At 50.4% G+C, this 24,812-nt stretch overlaps 1 protein-coding gene across 1 annotated transcript in view; it reads left to right on the forward strand.

The window, feature by feature from the left end:
• Nucleotides 1–4,017: 4,017 nt before the first annotated feature.
• Trim71 (tripartite motif containing 71) overlaps nucleotides 4,018–24,812 on the forward strand; it is a 46,163-nt gene continuing 25,368 nt past the window's right edge. Inside the window, exon 1 of the mRNA XM_041677610.1 lies at nucleotides 4,018–4,958. Coding sequence (XP_041533544.1) covers nucleotides 4,146–4,958 — 813 coding nt within the window. The 5' untranslated portion in view covers nucleotides 4,018–4,145. The remainder of the gene's footprint in view (nucleotides 4,959–24,812) is intronic.

The raw sequence follows: 24,812 nt of genomic DNA on the forward strand, positions 1-24,812 counted from the left end.
AACTGGCAATACTAGCCAGGCATGGTGATCAATGTCTTGGACAATTGGGAGGCTGATATAGGATTATTGAGGCTAGCGTGAAGAAAAAAGAAGATGCCACAGAAAAGGCCTTTCAGTGACCCAAGGTATCACACACAAATTTTTTTTTTTTTAAAAACAACAACTTTATTTCATGCACATTGGTATAACCATGTAGGTTCTCTTGAACTGGAGCTGCGAGGTGCCATCATGTGGGTGCTGGGAACTGAACCCGGGTCCTCTGGAGGAGCAGTCAGTGCTCTTAACCACTGAGCCATCTCACCAGCCCCTTTTTTTTAAAAAAACACACACACAGCCGGGCGGTGGTGGCGCACGCCTTTAATCCCAGCACTCGGGAGGCAGAGGCAGGCAGATCTCTGTGAGTTCGAGACCAGCCTGGTCTACAGAGCTAGTTCCAGGACAGGTTCCAAAGCCACAGAGAAACCCTGTCTCGAAACCCCCCCCCCCCCAAAAACACACACACACACACACACACACACAAATTCTTTACCACTGTGTTAAACCTCCAACCTTTATTTTTTATCGTTTATCAATCAAATTTTTCTTGAGATCAGGTCTCAAAAATTGTAGCCCTGGCTAGCCTAGAACTCAGTTTTTAGACCAGGCTGCCCTCAAATAAATTTCTATGCCTCCTGAGTGTTTGGATTAAAGGGATGTATGGCCATGCTTGGCTTATTTATTTATTTTTGCATCTTCACAGTAGAAACCAGGGTACCATTCTGCAGCCCAGGCTGGCCTAAGCCTTTCAATTTTGCTACCTCAGTTTCCCAAATACTGGCATTTTAGGCTATGAGACCACACCAAGCTTTAGCCCCTAGTTTTATTGTTTTGTCTTTTGAGATAGGATTTCATTATGTAGCCAAGGCTGGCCAGGGACTAGCTCAAAGCTCAAAGTCTTAACCTCTCAGTGGTGAGATTACATGTGTTGTGACAGCATGCCCAGCTTCTGCCCCTCATTTCTATTGAAACAATGTTCAGGGGCTGTAGAGAAGAAGGTTGAACAGTTAGGAGTGCTTACTGCTCCAGCAGAGGACTGAAGCTCTCAGTCCCCACCACCCAGATCAGCAGCTTGAGGAATGCTTCTAACTCCAGTTCCAACGTATTGGATGCCTCCTTCTGGTTTCTGTGGACACCTGAACACACACAGGTACAGCAGTAAGTCTTTGCCACCACAGAGGATAACTTGTGTGATTTGCTTCTCTCCATCCACCACGGTGTTCCAGGGATGGATCTGTTTTTCAGGCTTAGCTGCAAGTGCCTTTAGCCTGCAGAACCATCTCCTGTGCACAGGTGGTCATTTCAAACAATGCTTTTTTGAGGCGTCCCCAACAATTTCATTACAAACGGAAAAAAGACGTCCTCTTGGTCCTCTGCGCTCCATCTTTGTTTAGTGGAGCTCTGCTCAGTTTTAGAGGACTGAGTTTTCTCACTTCCACACCCCAGAAGCAGATGGTCAGAGATCTTCAGCGTTGTTTCAAGGGTGAGCAGGGGAGCTCTGGAAACAGCTGTCTTCCTATGGAGCCGAAGGCTCTCTGGGTCTGGGAAGCTCTCACCCCAGGAGCAGCCCAGCCATTAGGGCTCTGCCGCAATCTATCCAGGAGAATTGAATCATGGTTCCAGAATGATCTTCCCTGGTTTATCATGAATAGATAGAAAGTAGTATCTAGGATTGCATCCCATCCCTATCACGATCCAGACAGATTGGAGGCTAAATTCTCTTCTAGTCTCTCTTTACATTTTATTTTATTGTTTAATTATGTAAATATGTGCCCATGAAGCCAGGTGCCCGACGGTGGCAAGAAGTTGGATTCCCAGCAGCTGGAGTTACAGGCAGTTCTGAACCATACACGGCCGGTTTTGGGAACTGAACTCTTGTCCTCTTGAAAGACTACGGTTCCATCTCTCCAGCTCTTTCATTGCTTTCTTGAGAGGTCTCATGTGGCTCAGGTCTTGAACTTCTGCGGCTCCAGTGTCCATCTTCTTTTTTCCACCGGGGTATAACCTACACAGTGAAATTTTATACACACTTTAGATGGCATTTATTTATGTATTTTACTCATGTGTTAATCTGATGTAGGGTCTCCCAGTGTAGTTCAGGCTCAGATCAATCTCCTTCCACAGTTCCTGCTGGATTATAATTGGGGCATTACCACGCCCATCTTAAATGGCATTTTTTTTTAAAGTTTTGAGAGCCGCCTTTCCAAGTCATTCTTCAGAGAGCCTTAGAGTTGCTCTCCTAGAACAGCCTGGGGCACCACCCAGATGGCCTAGGGGCCATCAGTGGGTCACCTCCTCTTAACAGCTGCCTGGGCTCCCATTAAAACAGAGGGTAACCGGCCCCTCGGATGATCAGAATTCAGACTCGTTTATTTCCACACATCCAACTGCACAACTGTGCGCTGCTTCGAGGACAGTCTCAGCTTTGCAGAGCCCTAGAGAAATGCAAAGGAAAGAGAAAAAAGGGGGTGGGGGCTGTGGAGCAGGGCAACCCTAGCTCTCCCGGGCAGTGGCCATCAGCTTCCAAGAGGCAGGGATTCCGAATGAAGTCTTTTTTCTTTTTCTTTCTTTCTTTCTTTCTTTCTTTCTCTCTCTCTCTCTCTCTTTTTAAATAAACGGAAGAGTCGCTCTGCGCTCCTCGCCCGGGAGGTTCCAAAGGTCGTCACACTGAGGCCTGGGGGCGATCGTCTCCCCCGCGGCCGGAGCGGGGGAGGAGGGTGGTGGGAGGAGGGGAGGCGCACACAAAAGCGGGCCGGGCCAAGAGGGCTAATGTTTCCTGTTTGCCTGGAACCCCCTCCCCGGCCTCCCCTCCCCCACCCCTCCCAGCACTCGGGCGGAAGTGAGTTTGCTCCTTTGGAGATTAAAAGGATTCCGAATTCCGATCAGTCCCAATAACCGGCGTTCCGAGAGGCGGCAAAGCGGAGAAAGAAGGGGACACGCGCGCGCACGGTGCCCCCCGTTTCAGGGGAGTTGAGCAAAAATAAAACCCAAAGCAACCCAGGAGACCAGGGCACCGGGAGAGCCAGAGCCCGGTAGGCGCGGCGCACAGCCGGGGCCACCCGCGTCCCCGCTCAGTGACTCGTTTGCAGGAGGATGACGCAGGCGGGAGCCGCGGGCGGCGTTGGCCACGCGGCTCCTGAAGTGGCCGCGCGGGTCTCTCGGCGGCTCCTCTGATTCCAGCACGCCCGGGAGGGAGGCTCGGTCCCCGAGGCTCCGGGATTGCAGGGGGGACCCGAGCGAGGGTGAAATGGCCCGATGACAAAGGAAATGTGATCCCCCCTTCGCTGCCCAGGTTTCGGAGAGGACGGCCGTGAGGAGGAGGGGCGCGCGGCGCGCGCGGAACGCGGATAGCATTGCACGACGGCCCCGCGCGGAGCGGGCGGCGGGTACATCCAATATCTTCCCGCCGATGAATAATTCAGGGTGGCCCGCGGGGACCTGCGGCCCCGCGCCGCGGAGCGCCTGAGGCCGGAGAAGGGTCGGAGCGCGCGCTAGAGAGAGCAAGGAGGCCCGGGGACACGCGGGCGCTGGGCCGCGTGGGGCGCGCGTGCGTGTGAGCGCACAGAGACCGCGGCCCGGCCGGGCTGCGCAGAGGCGCGGAGTGCGTGGAGCGCGCGTGCGTACTTGGCACGCGTGCTTCCGCGGGCCGGGGGCCCCCGCACGAGGTGCAGCTGCGCGCTCGAGCCGACCGCGCCGCGGGGGAGGCTGCGTCTCGGCCGCCACGCAGGAGCTCCTGCCGCCGCGTCATGCGGCGGGGCGGCCGGCGTCGCGCGCGGGGACTGGGGCCGCTGCTGCGACTTCGGGGCGTTCTCCCCTCCCTCCAGAAGACTCCATCCGTTTAGCCGGGGGCAAAAGAAAAAAAAAAGCAACACACGCAAGACTCGTCGGGACCAATTTTCCCCCCCTGGCGCCGCGGGACCGCATTCCACGGCGGACTTTGGGTTTTGGGCGGACGCTCGCTTGCTGCGGAGTGGCGGTGCATGCCCGCCTTGCCGAGGTGGCCCAGGGGTCGCCTCCACCGCGTCCTCGATGCGCTCTGCTGAGTGAGCCGCGCGCCCTCCTCCTCCTCCTCCTTGCCGCACGCCCTCTTCCCTCCGGCCCGCCTGCAAATGGCTTCGTTCCCCGAGACCGACTTCCAGATCTGCCTGCTGTGCAAGGAGATGTGCGGCTCGCCCGCGCCGCTCTCCTCCAGCTCGTCCGCCTCGTCGTCGTCGTCGCAGACGTCCACGTCGTCCGCGGGTGGCGGCGGCCCCGGGGCGGCGGCGCGGCGCCTGCACGTCCTGCCCTGCCTGCACGCCTTCTGCCGGCCGTGCCTCGAGGCGCACCGGCTGCCCGCCCCCGGCGGCGCCGGCCCCAGCGACGCGCTGAAGCTACGCTGTCCCGTGTGCGACCAGAAAGTGGTTCTAGCCGAGGCGGCGGGTATGGACGCTCTGCCGTCGTCCGCTTTCCTGCTCAGCAACCTGCTGGATGCCGTGGTGGCCACCGCCGACGAGCCGCCGCCCAAGAACGGGCGAGCGGGCGGCGGCCCCGGGGGTGCGGGCGGTCACAGCAACCACCGGCACCACGCGCACCACCCGCCCCAGCGAGCCGCCGCTCCGCCGCCGCAGCCGCCTCCCGGCCCTGCCGCCTCCCCCGCGGCGCTGCTGCTGCGCCGACCGCACGGCTGCAGCTCGTGCGACGAGGGCAACGCCGCCTCGTCGCGCTGCCTCGACTGCCAGGAACACCTGTGCGACAACTGTGTCCGCGCGCACCAGCGCGTGCGCCTCACCAAGGACCATTACATCGAGCGCGGCCCGCCGGGGCCAGCGGCCGCCTCCGCGGCACAGCAGCTCGGGCTCGGGCCGCCCTTCGCGGGCGCGCCCTTCTCCATCCTTTCGGTGTTCCCGGAGCGGCTCGGCTTCTGCCAGCACCACGACGAAGAGGTGAGCGCGCGTGGGACGCGGGCGAGGGGAGGGGACACTTGCAGGGTTGTATCATACCCCCCTTAAGTTCCTCAGAGAACCACGACCTGGCGACATCCCCTTTCCCTGTGTATGTCCTGCCCCAAAACATTAGATTCCCTCCTTTTTTTTGTTTACTTTTTTTGTGCTTTTTAGGGGTGAGGATAAAACCCAGGGCCTTTTGCTAGGCAAGTCTACCCATAGACTCCCAGCCCCGGGATTTAGCTTTATTTATTTAATTTTTACATTTGGTTGCACTCGTGTGGAGGTCAGAGGACAACGTTCAGGAATCGGTTTTCTCCCCACTTCTCTTGTGGGTCCTGGGGATCGAAGTCGGGTCGTTTCAGGTTTTGAGGCAAGTGCCTTTTAATCAGTAAGCCATCTCGCCAGCCCACCTATATTTATCTTTATTATTATTTCTCTGCGTGATGAGATGTGCAGTTGGTGTATCCAGTTGGGCACGAGTTTGGAAGAGATAAGCGTGTTTGGAGTCGTGGACTCCTTTTGTGTGGGCCCGCCAGAGGCCGCCCAGCGTGCTGAGAGGCTCTCCGGGGTGGGGAAGGGGTGGTTGAGGTGCGGACTTGCTTCCCACGTGAGTGCTGGGTCCGAGGACTTGGATTTTGTTGTCATTTGCACGAGTTGGCATTCTCCGGGTCGTCTGGTTGTTGGTAAAAAGCATATGGCTTTTTGAGAACTGAGGAACCCCCGGAATTGACTCCTTAATTTTGCTTCTACAGTGGTTTTACGTACTATGTGTAAAGCATGTTCTGGTTGGTGAGTACCCACGTGCGGTGACCATGTGGCCTCGTGGGGGCTCCTGAGAGAGCGACAGAAGCCAGATTGGGACCACCGCCGTTGGGGCTTTGGCGCTGTTCCCAAGCTGGCCCCATCTCCCATCCCGCGGGGACTTGGTGGCCACCCTGCCCATCCACAGGCGCCCTCCACATGGGCAGCCACCCGCCGCTCGGTCCTGGGGGTTGTGTTGCTGCCCTCGGACCTGATTGTCCCTTTGCGCTCCTGATTCCTCCCCCACTTTGATACAGGACCGTCACCACTTAGCCCATCCACTAGAAGCTGAGAGCAGAGGCTTGGCGGACCACCCTTGATGGGTTGGGTAAGCTCGTCTAGCTCTACCTGGAAATATGAGACCCTGTGCGGTCGCAGTGCTATCCCTATCGCTGGGAGGAGAGCAGGGGACAAACAAGGCTTTCGCTGCCCCGCGTGATTTAGAGTGGGATTGCCGGCACCGCCGCGGCGGGGTCCACTTTAACGTGTTATTTGGGGAGGAGGGCGGAGCTATCCTCTACCCTCTGGCCTTAAATTGACTGGTTTGGAAAAAAGTTTGAAATTCTAAGGCGAGGAAGTTAGCTTTTTAAGTTTTTTTTCCTCCCTAAAATGAAGTTCACTTCGGTTTTCAGCCGTGGGTTGACTCCCGTCTTCTCACAGTCGTAGCTTGATGTTTCTAGTATGTTCTTTCATTACTTTTAGAAAACCCCTGAGCGGGGAGATGGAGCCAATTCACTTGAAGATTAGGATCAAGTGCCAGGACTAGGCAGGGAATCCGGGTTTGTTTCCACGGACGGGAAAAAAATTGAAATTTTTTTTTTTTTAATTTTTAGTCAAAGGTGCTCCATTTGGGCTAAGACTGTAGGTGTTTGGTGCTGACTGATTTGCCAGAAGCTAACTCACCGTGTTTATTTTGAGGTAGGGTCTTTTTCTTTAGCCTAGGGTGTCCTGGAACGATGTAACCCAATGCTGAGATTACAGATGGGAGCCACCATGACTGGCTTCACTTCAAAACAAAACGTGTTTGAGTAAGCTGACCACTGTGAGTTTCTTAATGGCATCTTCATAGGAGCGTTTCCTAGCTACCTCCTTAATCACCAGGTCTGGCTTCCTTTTCTTCTGCTTTTGTGTCAATAAATATCTAATTTTGTTTTTTTCCTTTCTGGTCTTCTCTCTGTCCCCATTTTTTTTTTTTTAAGACAGGGTTTCTCTGTAGCCCTAGCTGTTCTGGAACTCACTCTGTAGTCCAGCCTGGCCTCCAACTCAGAGGTCATCAGCCTCTGCCTCCCACGTGCTGGGATTAAAGGTGTGTGCCACCCCCTCCTCATCTTTGAAGCCCCTTATTCCCTCACAGGCCATATTTAGGAAAAGTTGGGCTTTTTGGACGGTCTTCATTTCCATCCATTACCCTGCAGGTGACATGATTTCATTGTTTCTTTGCACTGTAAATTATCAAACCATGTGAACCATGTGGGAGAGCGTATGAGACCAAAGTGAGACTTGTTTCCATCCTGGGTCCCACCCTGATGCCTTTAAAAGTCCCTTTCAACATGTGGGGTCAGGGAAGTAAGATGGGAGGCTGTTGAAAGGAACATCAAGCTTGGTGAGTCTTGAGCAAGATCCCTCTTTCTCAGTTTTCCGTTAAAGCAAGAAATGGTTAGACGTTTGTTCTTCTTACTGAATGTGAGGGTGACAGCCTGGTGCTTTGAATAAAAAGACCAACAAATCTTCCTCTTCCCTCCTGAAGGAAATGATGTCTAGGGGTCTCAGGGAGTTCCTTTAGTCATTGCCTCTGGCTGGGAAAGTACCTGGGCTCCTTTTTTGGGGGGTGGGTGATTGATGCATTGCTGTCTTCACTTTTGGGGAGATGATAGATGGGACCCCTGTCTGGACTTTTGTACACAGAACACCTCACTGCATGAGGCTTTTAAAGGATGTCAAGTTAATTGTGTGTCAACAGGGAGAAATGATTTGGGGTGTCTTTTCCTTCTGGGGATGTGATGTGGCTCCAGTGCCCTGCCCAGCACCTGACTTTGGGGGGGGGGTTCAGCTTCCCTGGGGAGATGGCCTCAGGTATCCCCCAAGCCCTGAATTTAGAAACTGAGACATGATGTCTGAACATTTTTGGTTTAAATAAAAACTACAAGAGCTCTGGAATGGGTTACATCTGTAATCCCAGTGTGAGGCAGGAGCCTGGCTATGAGTTTGAGGCAAGCCTGGGTTACAGAGTGAGAGCGTAAAGGACAGGATGCACTTGGGTTTTCCAGCAAAGGGAGACATGCTTGCTCAGGCTTTTGGCTAGTTCTGAGCCTGAGAGCCAGTTAGTCCCTGTGTACCCCAGGGATAGGGTGGAGGTTTCTCATCCTAGGGACCAAGCCCCATGGCCACACATCTTGAAACTGCTAGTGCCTCCTTCTGAGGTTTGCTGCTAGGACGGGGCCCTTCGTTTTCTTTAGAAGTTGTACTGGGAAGGAAATCTGTGTGTGTCTCAGAACTGGGCAGTGAGCACACTTGGTTAAAATGGCAGGACTCCTGGGGACCTGCAGGGGACAGGTGACAGGTGATGATGGTGCCATTCTGATCTCAGGGGAACACTATGATGGCAATATTGTTCCTGGCGTTGGGGGGGGGGGTTGGCTGGGATTTTGCAGAAAATGGACTTTGAAATTTAGGGTTGAAGGTGAATGAAGGTCGTCCTTAGGGAATTCAGCCGGAAACTGGGTTCCTGAAAGATCCAGAATTAAACTGATTTAACTCAAGAATATAGGGTCTTCCTGTGACTCTGATCTGGCTAAGGTCTTCCACTTCAAACAAGGCCATTTGCTGCCTAAAATAATTGGTTGTGTGAGTCTCTGTCTCAGATCCTAGAGTGAGCATCATGCCTGTATTCTGCACCGTTGTCATTTTGCTTTGCATATTCAGGATTGAAGCTGCTTTTAGTGTTCAGAAACTCAGTGTGTGTGTGTGTGTGTGTGTGGTATGCGCTTATGCGTGTTTTAAATCATGCATTTTTAAAAAATGTGTGTGAAGCCGGGCGGTGGTGGCGTACGCCTTTAATTCCAGCATTCGGGAGGCAGAGGCAGGCAGATCTCTGTTCGAGGCCAGCCTGGTCTACAGAGCTAGTTCCAGGACAGGCTCCAAAGCCACAGAGAAACCCTGCCTCGAAAAACCAAAAAAAAAAAAAAAAAAAAAGAGTGAATTACAAAATCCATGAAAAATGGGTTTTAAAACCATACAGTTTTGTTTCTCATTTGTTGGTTCCTTTCTCCTCTCTTTCTTGGTTGTAAGTCAGTCAGGACCTCCCATGCTGGTCTTAACTCATCCTGATTCTCCTGCCTCAGCAGGCCAAAGGGTGCTAAGATTACAATGTCAAAATCAAACCAGAATCCACTCTCCTACCTTTCTTCATCCATCCATCTCTGGAGGTCAGGTGTACGGTAAACTTCCTACCAAAAACATGGGATTTAAATTGGAATGCCATTGGTGGGAGAGAGCTGGAGGTCCCCAGGTCACAGTGCGTGTATCTCATCTGTGGGGTACAAAAGTAAACTCCGAATACCTCAAAAGTGATAGAGGCTGTGGTTCAGAAAATATTTTAATATAAAAACTTGGCGGGCACTTGCTGACTGCTAAACTTTGGACTATTTATTGAAGTGCAGAGAGTGGGATTTCATCGGTGTGTTTTGCTTGATGAGGTTACCTCAGATACATGAAAGGCCATAAACTGGAACACACAGAGGCTGTGGTATCTGCATGGTGGGGGACCTGGCTGTATGTGCCTCTGAAATTATCTCAAGGAGGGAAGATTCTTGTTTTGGAATTCATGGACATGATAATTTATAAAAATTGGTTGTCCGTGTTTGGATTGTGTCTTGGATATCAGTGAAGGTGTTTTTAAGGGGAAGGGGAATTTTACAGGCTTCACTGACTGTCCTTTATCAAAGTTAAACTTTTAAATCTAGTTGGATCTGGACTAGGGAAACCTTGGGGTCTAGAGACTGAGGAGATTTTTTTCCTCCTTTGGTGGTGTTCTCTTTTATTTTGGTCTTGTAAATACTCGGTTTTAGAAGAGTCCAGCCCTTCAGACTCAGGAGTCTACTACAGTGTCTAGTTTGTTAAAAAACACACCTTAAAATGATCTCAACTTAATCCTGAATGCCTGAGCCAGTTGCTGAGCCTACTTTTTATCTTTTACCATTTTTTTTTTCTTTTTTAAATTTCATGTGCTTTGGTGCTTTGACTGAACCTGTGCCTGTGTGAAAGTGTTGGATCCTCTGGAGCTGGAGTTGTAGTTGTGAGCTGCCATGTGGGTGCTGGGGATTAAACCTGGGTCTTCTGGAAGAGCAGCCAATGCTTTAATAAACTGATGAGCCGCAGCCCCGCAGCCTTTATCTTTTAAAGCCCAACTCAGTTGTATCTGCCCTTGTTTGTGGGAACTAACTTGGGGTTTTGTTTTTTGAAGTATGAAAGTGTATTCTTCTAACTTGAGATTCTGATTTGTTCTCCAGTCTTGTTTGTTGTTGGCTGCGGCCAGGTTCTTGGCTGACTTCAGTTCCGGCCTCAGCCTCCGAGCCTGCATCACTCAGCAGCGCCCCCCCCCCCCCCCCCCCTTATTTGACTATCCAGTTCTAAAGTGTAATCCCCTCCTGTGCTCAGAGTCACAAGGTTTGCTTACTCTTGCTGTTTCTCCATCCAGTTCCAAACATGGGTCAAGGTTTATTGTAGCTGGGTTCATTCTTAGTAACTAATGGTAGGTCATTGGGATGAGTTTTAGCCTAGGATTGCAGTTTCAAAATCCCCCCCCCCCCAAACAGAAGCATATGGCACCCCAAGGCTGTTTTTATTTCTCTGTTTGGGAAGACAAGAGGATATCAGTAAGAGTGACAGTTCCGTCCTGGCAGCCTGAAGACCCTCCTTCTGTTCCTCTCTCTACCTGCCTTACCAAACTCAACAGTTCCTCCTGGGTGGTATAAGCATCTCTTCCACTTTGGGTGTCTTAACCACTTTCTACTTGAATCTTTGAGGGAACCCGGGTAGCCAGAAACGGACTTGGAACCCCGGTCCTCAGCTATTATCAAAAGCAGTCTCTCCAATGCCTTTTTTTAGTTTGAAATCAAATGAATTAGCAGGTTTGGGGCTGTGGGCAAGGTGTTGGATATTTGCATCTGAAAGTGACTTAGCGGCCCTTCCTGTAAGTTAAATGTGAAAACTTGTTTACAACTGCTTTTAATAGAAAAACAGATGGAGTGGACAGGAATGGGTGGATTCTTACACCTAAACCTACTGAGTGTTTTTTGAGAGATCTATATTAGGTTACTAATGGGCTAGTTTTTGTTCTTAAAGTAGATTTCTCAAATCAGTTTTAAATTCTGCTCAGATCAACCTCACCTAGTGAGGGGTCCCCTCTCCCAGCAGGGATCCCAGTTTAATTATCATATGGATCCCTACCTCAAACTTTGCCAGTTCCTCCATCCAGGTGCTTCTGGGGGAGGTGATCTCAGGATGCCTGCTTTCTGTAATTGTGTGTCAGCGAGTTGACTGGGGCTGGGGGCTGTTTGTCCTGAATGGCCTGTTAATTCTGAGCCATCTCTCCAGCCCCAAACCTTTTGTTGTTGTTATTGTTGGTTTTGATTTTTTGTTTTTTGCTTTTTTTGAGACAGGGTTTCTCTGTGTAACAGCTCTGTCCAGGAACTCACTCTCTGGAACTCTGTAGACCAGGCTGACCTCAAACTCACAGAGATCCATCCACCTGCCTCTGCCTCCCAAGTGCTGGGATTAAAGGTGTGTACCACCACCGCCTAGCTGTTTTGCTTTTTTGATATAGCTCTTCGACTGGTGCGTACCACCAGACTCTGCCTTTGTTAATTTTTTTTAAATATATATTTTTAATGTGTGTGTTTTGCTTTTTATGTCTGTATACTACACATGCCTGATGCTGATGGAGGCCAGAAGAGGCTGTCGGATGTCCTAGGACTGGATTTGTAGGTGATTGTGAGCCACTATGTGGGTGCTGGGAATTGAATCAGAGTCCTGGAAGTGCTGAGCCATTCTCCAGCCCCTCTTATTTGACTGAAGTCATTTCTCTGTGAGTGGTTTCTTGCAATAGCATGTGTTGGTCAGCGGTAACAGTTTGGAGCAGAAAAGCACAGAATGAACGGACAGGGCCTCATGGCTTTGCCTCCCTGGGACATTTTGTTTGCGGGAGCAGTGTTTTGGATTTTGGAGCATAAGTAGGTGGGGATCCTGTGTATCTTACCTGTCACTAGCTTCATCATATTACTTAAGGAATGTTTGACTAGCTGCGTTAGAACCATAACCTTTAACAGATTAAAAAAAAAGCCTATTTCCTGGGACCGGAGAGATGCTCATCCCTTAAGCCCTGGAGTTACACGTGCCTAGCACCCAGGCCTGCAGGTCACAGCTGGCCTCTGGGCATCCATACTCCCGCACAGTGACAGACCTGTGTGGTGTGGCTCATGGACCAACCCACAACCCACTTTCCCTCAGTGCCACTTACCCTGGAGCTGAGACGGGGGGACTAGAGGATAGACTAAAAGCGAAATAAACTGCTTCATATTTTGCTACTAAACACCTTGATGTACAGGTCAATTCAGTTTGTTCTGTTCTTTCCCTTGGGCATGGAAGCCCAGGCCTCCTGCAAGAGGAGAGCTGCACCCCCGGCTGAGGCACAGCAGTGCAGTGTGTTGGACATTTTAACACCTGCAGTTTCATTCGGTCTGTGCCCTCCAGGATCAGTGCCGAAGGGAGAGCATGTTGATTTAGAATCCATCGTGGGCTTCTAGCCAACGTCTTTCCCAATGTATGCGTAAGTGTGGGGTAATAAAACAGATATAATAAAGATAAATAATGCATTGGTGTGTGTGTGTGTGTGTGTGTGTGTGTGTGTGTGTGTGTGTATGATGTGCATGATGTGCGTGGGGCACATGGGGAGGTCAGAGGACAAGTTCGTGGGTGGAGTTTGTTCCCTCCGTAGAGCAGTCTGGTCTCAGGGAGATCCACTCACCTGCCTCCAGAGTGCTGGGAGTACGGATGGGTCTGGCCTGGAGGGATGGGGCCAGGTCACCCGGCTTACTCATTGAGCTGGAGCCAGCTTATTGGTTAAGACATCTGTAGTTCAGGATTGTGCCGGGTTTGCAGGTGTGATCCTTGCCTCCTAGGTTCTACTCCTGTTCCCTAAGACGATAGTTTGTAGTTAGCTGTACCTGTCATTCCAGCTGAGGCAGGAGGATTGAAAGTTCCCAGGCTCCTGCTTTTGGGGTAGAAGTTTCTGGTTGATGGCCAGAGTGATAACTCTGAAATGCTTTGGGTGGTTCTTAGTCTTTCTCACTGTGTCTGTCTTCACACAGCCTGTGGGCTGGAGAGGAAAGGGAACTGGGCAGGAGGTCTCAGCCTTCCAGCCTGGCTGCTCTACATGGACGTGGTCTGTTCCGTGAAACCTGAGCTGCTGAGGAGCCTGGTGGGGCTGGAAGTCTCGGGGAATGAGTGAGGGGATTTCGATGTTGGCTGTGGAGGTGGTTTCTACAGAGCCTCTTGTGGGTAGAGTCCAGGAAACGTGTCATCATGGAGACCTTCACCCACCTTTTAGGAAGGTACAAAGTTCTCTGCCTCTTTTCTGGAGTGTGGTGGATTATACTTGAATGTGTCCGTTAGGAGCCAGATCTTGATAGATCTAAGGCTGGGCTTGGAGGCTCGTTCTTGTAATCTCGGCACTCTGGAAGCAGGGGCAGGAGAGTTGCTGGAAATTCAAGGCCAAGCCAGGGATAGTTAGGAGGAGCTTGCCTAGATAGGACCGGTGGGGTAGCCGAACTGGTAAAGATGACATCCTCCAGTTCAGTTCCCAAGACCCCGTTTAGCAAATAACCCTTGCTGGTTGCCACCTGACTGCCCTGCCTGTCATGGAGTGGGTGCAAATAAAAGCAAGCTGTGGGGAGCTCCTGAGGCGGGGCCCTGGGGCTGCTCAGTTTGTGCTGAGTGGCTCAGCTCCTGAATCCTTGCTGGCAAGGCATGGTAGAATGTGAAGTCGAGTGTGGTGGCTTGGCACAGGGTGGCCAAGAGCCTGGCATGGTGGCCCCAGCCTGTAATCTCAGTATCCTGAGACTTATATTTCCTTATGGCATCACCCGTGAACCTGAGAATTTGATCGTGTCCAACGTGTGGGAGCAGCTCACTCAGACCCAGCCTCGCTGGGGACTCCCTGTCATGGCGTCCTACCCCTTAGCCCAAGGAGCTGTGTGAGCCCTACATCCTTGTATGTGTTTATAGTGCTTCCCGATTGAAGGGAGGGTGGACGTGAGCTTTGTCCACTGCCCTGGAAGACAGGGGGATGTGCGGGTTCCAGAGATGCAATTTGGTGTGGCCTGAGGTTACCGCCTTGAGATGGAGAGGGTCCGGGCAGGTTGCAGGAAGGCACTCAGGATGGGAGCCCCTCCCCAGCCAGTGGGTTTGCTTGCTGTCTCTTGTGGGCTTGGTTAGAGGACTAGCCTCTACTAAGGACCTGCCCCAGTGGCTCCCTATTTGGGTGGGTTTGTTCACCATTTAGCATAGATTTCAGCCCATTTGGCAACACCTGTTGGTAAAAATTGCTCTAGCCAAAATGCAGAATAGATTGTCCCCTTTGTCTCCCCTCCAGCTGGCTGCCTCAGGATCTTTCCTCCATCTGTGTGCTTGGCTTCTCTAGGATGTTGTGAAGGGAACTTTGGATTGCATTTGGCTCACCCTTTGTGCGATGGGGAGGGGCTTAGTACGGTCACTTTTCCAGCCCTTAAATTTTCCTCCCACTGAAACAGGGTTTCTCTGTTAACAGCCCTAGCTGTCCTGGAGCTAGCTTTGTAGATCAGGCTGGCCTCAAACTCGAGAGATCCACCTGCCTCTGTCGCCTGAGTGCTGGTATTAAAGATATTGCACCCCTGCCGCCCAGCTATAAAAAGTTTTTAAAAACATTCTTGTTAGTATTTTTTATTATTTTACGTTTATGGGTATTTTGCTTGTATATATATTTGGAGCATGTGCATGTCTGCATGTCTGGTATATCCGTGGAAGTCAGAAGAGGGTGTTGGATCTCTCTCCTAGGACTAGAGATGCGGTCAGTTGTGAGCTGCCATGTATGTGGTGAGAATCAAACTTGGGTCCCCTGAAAGACCTGTCTCTGAATTGTGTCTTCAGCCCCTTAGTTTTTACTTTATGTGTGTCTATGTATTTCATTTGTGCAGTACCTGCAGAGGTCAGAAGAGGACCCTGGGTGGACCTGGAGCTGCAGATGGCTGTGAGCCACTATACGGGTGTTGGGAACTTGAGCCTGGGTCCTCTCAGCCCTGGATCTGCTCTCTGGCCTACAACAGAAAGGTCTCATAGTTTCTTTCTTCTTAGGAGGGATGTTGTGTGGTCTTGCTACTTCTCTCCCTCTCCCAGATAGGACCTCACTGTGTCATCCAGGTTGGCCTTGAATTTGTGGGTGCTGCATTGTCCTGCTGATTGTCCAGGGGCGACTGGAGAAGCTAAGCATGGCGTTTAAACTCCTGATGTCATCTCTTCAGGATCTCTGCTCCTAGGCTGCTCGCCTTCTGTGCTGTGTAACTAACTAGCTCTCCACCAGGCCCTTTGATTTCCGTTGTCCCAGGTGCCTGTTGTCAGTGGGTGAGCTTCTTCTCTCCATCTGAAGCGGGTTTGCTCAGTTACCAGAAGATGTGCACACATGGGTGAACTCCTTTGAGTGCTTCTAAGTAGCCGTGCACCAAGCTTGGGTTCCATTCCCAACACCACGGAAACCTACTGCAGCTGCTTTGGTAACACTTGAGACTGGCGCACAGGATGACAGTTCTGGGTTTTTTTTTTTTTTTTTATATTTCGAGACAGGGTTTCTCTGTGTAGCCCTGGCTGTACCAGAACTCACTCGGTAGACCAGGCTGGCCTTGAACTCTCAGATCTGCCTGCCTCTGAGAATTTTGTTTTTAAATTGTGTCTCTATAGTCACACTAGAGGGTCTTCTAAAGCCTGACTTGGTTTTTACAGTTTGCTCATCCAGTAGGATGTCATTTTTCTGAGTCTGTTCAGCCTTTAGCCTTCATCTGCCCTGCCCTTCGCTGGCCTTGCTCATCTTACACTCGGGAGATGGAAGGAAAACAGGCGTACCTGGGACTGCCTTGTTCAGATTTAGGTGTTTTTTTTTTTTTTTTCTTGAGACAATACTTGCTATGAAGATTGGAATTGAGATGTCATATACAGAAGGCTAGCTGGTCATATTGGAATCGTGGATAGGAGGCTCGATAGGGTTTCTCAGTGTAACCTTGGCTGTCCTTCTGTAGACCAGGCTGGTCTTGAACTCAAAGAGATCCACCTGCCTCTGCCTCTCTTAGTGCTGATATTAAAGGCTTTTGTACTACCACCACCCAGCTTGCCTTGTTTATATTTGTTAAAGAAAATTTATCTAGTTCATTCTAGTCCTGATTTAATATAACCACTGTACCTAAATGTGCCCTTTAGGTTATCTGTAAATGTAAAGTAAAAAAAAAAAATTGTGCCCAGCAGTGGTGGTACACACCTTTTAATCCAACCCTGCCCTGAAAAGCTTTAAAAAATGTATTTTATATGTATGAGAGCTTTGTTTATATGTATGCATGTATGTGTACCCAAACACGTGCCAAGTTCCCATGAGGTCTGGAGACCTGGAGTTAGGGATGGTTGTGAACCATCATGTGTGTGCTGGGGAGGCCCAAGAATTCTTAACTGCAGAGCTATCCTGATGGTCCCAAATTAATTAAAAGTGCTAGACCCTCGTGTCTTCCTAGCAGTCACGCGTGCACACAGAGCCATGAAGCTGTTTGCAGAGCCATATTGAATGCTCCACTCAGGGCTGGCTGCCCCTTCCTGCTCCAGGCTTGGGCCTGGTCTCCTTAGGCTGACAGGAATATTTGGTCTTTTCCAGCAGCAGTTCCTGGCCTGGCTCCCTTGGACTTCTGGGACCCTGGGACCCTGAAGAGGCACATTTGAAATGTTAATAGCCCCAAGCCTTGCTCCCCCACCCCCAGCCCCATTTCCTCCCACTGTCTGCCTATTGCCCTCAATCTAATGGAAGAAAAATGGCCGGTCCTGTTTTACCCCACACTTCCGTGATTACCAGAAAGGGCGGATGGGTGTAGCTTTCGTGTGTCCTATTGCTGCTCATTCGGGTTTCCTCCTTTGAGTTTTCTGCTCAGCGTACTTTGGCCAACTTCTTACTCTTTTTAAAAATTACATTTTGTTTATTTTTCCACACATGGGGGTCAGAGGACAATTTGAGGGAGCTTGTTTTCGCCTTTCACCGTGTGGGTCTTGAGGGTTGAACTCAGGTTGGCAGGCTTAGCACCAAGCTTCTACCTGTTGAGCTATCTTACTGGCCCAGTAAGTCTCCCCTACCAAAGACAGGAACCTATCCTGGAACTAACTCACAGATCTGCCTGCCTTACTCCACGAGTGCTGGGATTTAAGGCTTGTGCTACCATCACTACTCCCAGTAAGTGGGGTGGGTTTTTTTTTAAGGTTTATTTATTTTTAATTTTTTTTAAACTTTTATGTGCATTGGTGTTTTTCCTATATGTGTTTCTGAGTGAGTACACATCCTGGTGGGTGTGGATCCTGCAGAACCAGACAGTTGTGAGCTGCCATGTGGGTGCTGGGAATTGAACCTAGATCCTTCCAAAGATCAGCCAGTGTTCTCAGCTGCTGAGCCATCATCATTCCAGCCCCCAGCGGGTGGGTCTTAATAGTAGAAATTGCCATGGTCTGGCTCACCGCTGATGGGTGCAGGATGTCTCTACCTGAAAAGCCACATCCTCTCCAAGGAAACCCCATTCTGTCCCCTCCCCCATGGTGAACATTTGCTGTTTCTGGGCCACAAGGCAAATGGCCAGGGCACATTGTTTTTACTGAGCAGATACCCGCTGGGAGGCGAATTCCTCGAGGACTGCCTGGAAAATGTGGAGGTGAAGTCCATTCCATCGGTGGTTTCCACCGAGTGTCCGCCTTGCCTAACTCCCTCCTGGTGTCTGAGGGACGCAGAGACCCAGAGACTGCCGTCTGGGGACCGTCATTTGCGTCACCGGATTACGGGAAGACTGCTGGTCAGCAGCATTTGGCCTGAGTCATTGGTAAAAGTGCTCTACGTTTACATTAGAGTAGGGTTTTAAAAGTTACCAGAAAGGCAGCTTTTGTGACGTTCCAGAGGTGTCCGCAGGGCAGGGCAGGGCAGGGCAGGGCAGGGGAGCCAGAGCAGCCAGAGCCTTTGGAACTGACAGCGGATTTTCTGTAGTGGCCATTGATTGGGTCTGAGCACTTAGTTGCCTAGGCAGCCAGGTGGCTTCCTTTCAGCAAATGTTGCATTTTGGCTTCTTAACAAGAATGTAAACTGTGCAGAAGATGAAATGGGGCCAGTTGGCAGGCATTCTACCAACAGAGCTACTTCCTGGTCCCCATCAGGGCAGCTTTGCCATGGACCAGCTATTGTAAGTGTCTTTCAGAATAGCCTTCCGCTGGTGATGAGGTCCCAGGGGAAGTGACCTGATCGTACCAGTGGGGGCACGTGACTCCCTGTTCTTTACAGGAGGCTGCAGGCTGCTTCCTTCCTGCAGGGTCCAGAGCCCTTCTCCCACCCCACAAGGCTGGCTGTGGAGGAAGGCTTCCTCACCAACCCTTTTGGACCGGGAAGAGTGGCATCCTCTGCTTTGTTCCCCACCTACAGTCTAGGGGAACTGATTGGGTGGTACCCAGGAAAGGGATGAAGAGCCACGGTGGTGGTGGTGGTGGGGTCCCCAAAAGACCTGGGAGCTTTTGAGTAGATGGGCCTTTGGAAATCTGGAAAATGCCTGGGCAGTTAGACCTCATCTACAGTAGCCGTTCAGTTCAGCAGCGTCAGATTAATTAGATTGGCTGAAGGAAGCTGTTTGGTTCCACTGAATATTTGTTTGATTAAGCTAATTACATTATTTGAGAGAAGGTTTCATACGTGCTATCTTGGGACCTGCTGTGAGTCCCAGATTATTCTTGAATTTGTGGCAATCCTCCTGCTTCAACCTCTTTAGGGCTGGGAAATTAGCTACTGTGTCTTGCTGGGCTGTCCTGTCTGCTCTCAGAGAAGAGAACCAGGCAGATGTGTGGGTCCCCACCAAAGCCCAGGTGTCTTTAGCTGTCCGCCTTCTCCCCTCTGTGCCCATCACCATAGACCCAGCAGTCTCCTGCATTCTCTGGTGGAATCTCCCTGAATCATCCCCTGTGGTGCTGTGACGTTGGGCTGCTGTTTGAACAGCCCCACCTTCCAGGCTTTGAAGGGCAGGCAAGTGTGAGTGTTTGCCCGAGTTACCGAAGAGCCAGTACGCAGCAGAAATACAAAGGAGACCCTCGGGAAGCAGTTAATGATTAAATCCAGGGCTTTGGACCTGGTTTCCTCCCTTGCTTCTTCCTGAACTTTGCTCCCTCACGCCCTGGGACTCACCCCACATCAGCCAGCTTGCTGCTTGCAGACCTTGGTTTGAGTTGCTACTGGAACCCTTTCTTCTTCCTGCACCCAGAGAATGGGGTTCTTCGTACCTCATGTCCTTGTGGCCTTTTCTTTCCTGCTGATCTGCATGTCCTGCTGTATGAATTCCTCTCTGGGGCTTTGCTCCCCAAAAGCTTGAATAGTAGCTGTCCTGCTGCAGTGTTGGACAGGATGGCCTGCTTGTCTTGGATGGATGGTGTCGTGAAAGCCCGGCCCTGCCCCTTAGGTGCAGGTATACTTGGCTGTGACTAGACCTCCTAAAACACTCTAAATTGTACATAGCCAGTTAGTTAGCTTTTGTCCTGACTTCTGGGTTTCCTGGAGATGGGTGTGTGTGAGCGCTCTGGCCTGCTCCTGTGGAGGACCTCTGCTTCTTAATAGGCTTAAGTTGGGACTTGCCTTAATTCCCAACTTTTTCCTTTTAAGGTGTGACTATGTCCCCACAGTTTATCTGAAAACCTCCTGATTAGGTCCTGATACTACATTTAGCCCCTTCCGGCACAAATGGTAGAACAATAAGTTGTCCTCATTTTTCCTGTATGTGTGTTGTGTGCCATGTTCGGGATGGTGCCTGACATTTTGTGTGACAGCTTCGTTTAGAACCCTGAATGGGTTCCCTACTGTATCTCCAGAGCCCCAAGTATCCTTGAGGAGGACCAGGATTAGCCTCAAGGCTTTCTGACCCCTCCCACCCCTGCATGCCTAGGGCAAGGGAGGAAGCTGGCCCCAGGCACGCATGGGCTGAGGGGAGAGGGCAGTGAGTCACTGAGGAAGAGCTTCTGCTTTCTCTGGCTCCCAAGGCTGCAACACAGGTTTGTGTGGATGATGACCCTCCCAATCTATTCCTGTCTCTGGAGCTGAGCCAGGAGGACACAGATTCTAACACTAGAAGAGGATTTTACGGTTCAGTTCTGGGTGTGCATGCATGATTTTTATTTATTTGTTTGGCTGTTTGAAACTGGGTCCTTTAGGAAGTTGTCCTTGATCTCAATTTGTATTCTGGGCTGGCCTTGAACTGAGATCCTCTTGCCTCTGCCTCCAGTGCAGGGATTGGAAAAAAGCATGCCAGCTGGGCAGTCGTGGCACACCTTTAATCCAGCACTATAGGGAGGCGGAGGCAGGTGGATTTCAGTGAGTTTGAGGCCAGCCTGGTCTTCAAAGTGAGTTCTAGGACAGGCAGGACTGTTAACACAGAGAAACCCTGTCTGGACAAAACAAAATAAAACAAGCATGCCACCAGTATCCAGCCTAGCTGGATTGGAACTCCAGAACCTCGTCCCTCCACCATGAAAACCTTTGTGTGACTTCTGGAGACCTCAGGGCTCAGAGAAATCAGTTCAGGGCAGGGTGGGATGGGGTGCCTGACAGATCTACACCTGCCGTCTTCTGGTTCAGCATGTGTGACTTTGTTCCCTGCTGTGGGAATGTGGGTGAGGGTTGGTTTTGTACTGATTGTGTATTATGGCGTAATTGTGTGTCCAACATCCCCAAAGCTTTACTCCGATCTCTTATCTATTTAAGAGACCATCCCAGTTAGCATGCTTCTTAATCTTTTTATTATTATTATTATTATTTAAATTTTCTGTGTGGCGTTTTACCAGCATGGGTATCTACACACCTCTGGAGACAGTACCTGTAGAGGTCAGAAGAGGGTATTGGACTAGAGTTAGGGACCCTGGTGAGTAGTATTGAGCTCAGGTCCTGGAAAAGCAGCAGTTAACCACTGAGCCATCTCTCGGGTTCTCTCCTACTCTCCTTGGCTCAGCTTGCCTGTGTCTGTAAATTTTTGTCTCCACCTGATATGGTGGCATGGGCTGGTGCCACTCTGCCAAGGTGGCAGAGAGAAGCCAGGAAGTTGGAGGGAGGTAGTCAAGGCTACCTGGGGGTTTTCAAGACATTGGTTGTGTTGTGTATGAATCCCAACATTCTGGAGGCAGAGTTGGTTCAAAGCCAACCTGAGTGTGACCGTTTCTCAAAAAAACAAAACAAAAACTTTTTTTTTTCTGTAACCTACATTTCTTAAGCTTGAGTAAAGCTGATGAAATAAGTTTTAAATAAAGTTGAAATTTGAGCTGATTGTGGTGGAATATTCGGGAGGCAGAGGCAGTCGGATCTGAGTTCAAAGCCAGCCTGCTCTGTACACAATGACTGCCAGAGCTATAGAATAATACCCTGTCTCAAAACAAATGACAAAAGGGTACAATTTGAAGGATTATGTATTTATTGCCCAGTGTAAGGATTGTTTTTGATCCAGCAAAACTGTCCGATGGAATGTAAAAGAATTAGGCCATTGTGCCGTCACAGCACTTGGCAAACAAACGCTAAATCCTCCAGTGCTGGCCGGTCTGTACTTGGACAGAGTCCAGACCCGTGCCAAGGGGCGGGCCAAGAGGACTTGGTAAAATTGCCACACGTGTAAAAGTCAAAGCACGAGGGCTCTCGTAGCCGCCTCCTCCCTTTGCCAAGGCCCTGGCCAGGTGTAGGCCATTCTGATGATGTTACCCCTACCCCCACCCTAGAACCTTCTATTCTGCAGTTTGGTACAACATGAAACCCCTTCTTGAGAGGTGGGAGGAAGTGGTTAATCCCCACTTCCTTCCCTGGAGTTTTATTAGCCTCTGGGAGCCTGCCTTACTCTGCCTTAATGGTCATAAATGACCCTCTCCTCTGAAGGCTGGGCCAGGCCCCTCTGATTCTGTGTCTGAACCCCAAGCGGTTTGGCGCTTATTAAGTACTTTTTGATGGTAGTACCATTGGTCTTCTGTGGCTGGGAGGTGGAGGGGAAGCTTCAGCATCACCACCGAGGTGGCTAGAAGGCCAGCTGGGAACATGACATGACCAGCCTGGGGCTGCAGGGTTGTCAGTTACTGGAATATGAATGGGGGACAGGCAGAGCTTCCAGCTCTCCATATCTGGCCTGAGAGGTGGAGGTTGTGGCGAAGGAGAATAAATAGCAGGGCTTGGAAGACCCGGGACTCAGCGTGCCTGTCGCCACCTGTCCTGCTAATAGGGTCTCTCTTTCTTTGCCGGCTAGTCTTCCTGCCAGGAAGCAGGCTTCATGCGCCTGCGTGCTCACCCTGTTGCCCTGCTGGGTTTGAGAGCAGATGCGGAAGAGGCATTCCCTCCAGCCTGTTCTCTGAAGAGCCTTCCCAAAAATCCTTCTGAATTTAGTGTTGTACAAGTAACTCCAGGCTGTGTGTCCTGGCTAAACACTATGTGCCCCAGTGTAATATAAGGTGTCAGAAAAACTGAGAGTCCTTCCCTTCCCATTCCCTTTCTTCATGACAGTGCATAGGTTGGCCTCGAACTGAGAGCAATCCTGTCTTGACTTTCCACACACAGGGGTTATAGGCATACACTACCTTGTCTGTTTAGGAGTCTCTCCTTCTCTCTCCCTCCCCTCCCTTCCTCTTTCGTTTTTTCATGACAGGATTTCTCTGTGTAGCCTGCTGTCCTCTGTAGACCAGGCTGGCCTCGAACTCACAGAGATCCACCAGTCTCTACCTCCCAAGTGCTATCCCTTGCATCCGTATTCCCTCTTTGTTCCCTAGGCCAGAGGACGCTCCACCTAAAACTCAGATGTTTTTAGTGTCCCTGACCTGGCCGAGCAGCAGGTTTGCAGCAGGCCCTCTGGTACTGGCACCTGCCACCCCCATGCACATTTGCAGGGAGTCTTTTTTTTTTTTTAAATTTATTTATTATGTATACAGTGTTCTGTCTGTCTGTATGCTTGCTGGCCAGAAGAGGGCACCAGACCTCATTACAGAGGGCTGTGAGCCACCATGTGGTTGCTGGGAATTGAACTCAGGACCTCTGGAAGAGCAGTTAGTGCTCTCAACCTCTGAGCTATCTCTCCAGCCCCTGCAGGGAGTCTTGATTTGGGATTCTTAGGGGTATGAGCATTTCTTAAATACTCTAGACACTGTGTAGCCTGGCATTGTCTAAGATGGCATTATAGGTTTCTAGCATTTACACATTCAACCCTGTGTGTAAATTGCCTTGGGATCTTTTTGAACGTTTCTGAGTGCCTGTTTAAAGACACTGCCTTGGGCAAAATTTGCACTGTTTAAAATGAGGGTGGAGCTCCAAAAACCACAGAGAAACCCTGTCTCAAAAAAACCAAAAAAATAAATAAATAAAAAATTAAAATGAGGGTAGAGACTAGCCATCAAGTCCCTCCCTCCTTCCTCCTTCCTTCCCTTATGAGAAATGTCTGAGTAGAAAACTAATTGAGCCAATTTTTAGTTCTCTTTTTTTTTCCTTTTGGTTTTTCGAGACAGGAGTTTTCTGTGTAACAGCCCTGGCTGTCCTGGAACTAACTCTTGTAGACCAGGCTGGCCTCGAACTCACAAAGAGCCGCCTCTCTGCCTCCCGAGTGCTGGGGTTAAAGGTGTGCACCACCGCGCCCGACTCACATTGATAACTCAACTCATACAATGTCATGTGTCCCGAGAGTGACTGTCAAGTTTATTCGCGTACTCACTGGCCTTTGTAGAAAAGAGACCTTAGCGATTTTTGAAGTAAACAATTCATTTACTAAAGTCAGCGGTGCTGCACAGGAAACTCTATGTATTATTATATAAGTATGCATACTCTAGTGTTAAGTTCCGAGGACAGCTCTGGGGAGTCATTTGCCTTCATTGGGGGTTCCAGGAACTCATAGTATCAGACTTTTTATATATACTGAGCCATCTTGCCTGGCTCTCAGCTTTTTCAAAAATAAATAAATAAATAAATAAAAAATGCATTTTGAGACAGGGCCTTGTTCTAGCTCTTGGTGTCCTGAGTGTTTGCAGTGCTGGGTATTGAAATCAAGGTCTTTTTGTTGTTGTTTTGTTTTGTGTTTTGTGTGTTTTTTTTTTTCAAGACAAGGTTTCTCTGTAGCCTGTCCTGGTCTTACGCACACCAGGCAAATGTCGAGCCTCTGAGTCACATCTGCAGCATCATAGTGCAAGTGAGATGCAACCTTTGCTTTTTTCAGTACGTGGTTTATTTCCCTCAGCTTTCACCACGGCCTCTAGTTTCATGTAGGCTGTCACAGATGATGGAGTTTCTTGCCGGGCAGTCATGGTGCACACGGGCAGAGGCCCGTGGATCTCTGAATTCCAGGACAGACAGGGCTACACAGAGAAGAGCCCCTATCTCAAACAAACAGGAAACATGATGGACGGAATATCTTTGAAGAGATGGTATAAAGAGTGCTGGCGGAAGAATAACTGGCTTAGTTGGTGGTGTTTGTCGTAGAATCCCGAGGGCCTGAGTTCAGATCCCCAGCACCACATCAGAGCCGGACACAGTGGCATGTCTTAACGGGGAGCTGGAGACAGTCAGCACTAACCTGGCCTCTACACACAGGCACACAAACACCCACATACCACAGAACATAAAAGTGCAGGGATAGGCCGGTTGGCGGCGGCGGCGCACGCCTTTAATCCCAGCACTTGCGAAGCAGGGGCAGGCGGATCTCTGTGAGTTCGAGATCAGCCTGGTCTACAAGAGCTAGTTCCAGGACGGGCTTAAAA

Source organism: Microtus oregoni, unplaced genomic scaffold, assembly GCF_018167655.1.
Source record: "Microtus oregoni isolate MIOR12 unplaced genomic scaffold, Mior012 000028F_ref0000031, whole genome shotgun sequence".
In the NCBI taxonomy this organism is placed as follows: Eukaryota; Metazoa; Chordata; class Mammalia; order Rodentia; family Cricetidae; genus Microtus; species Microtus oregoni.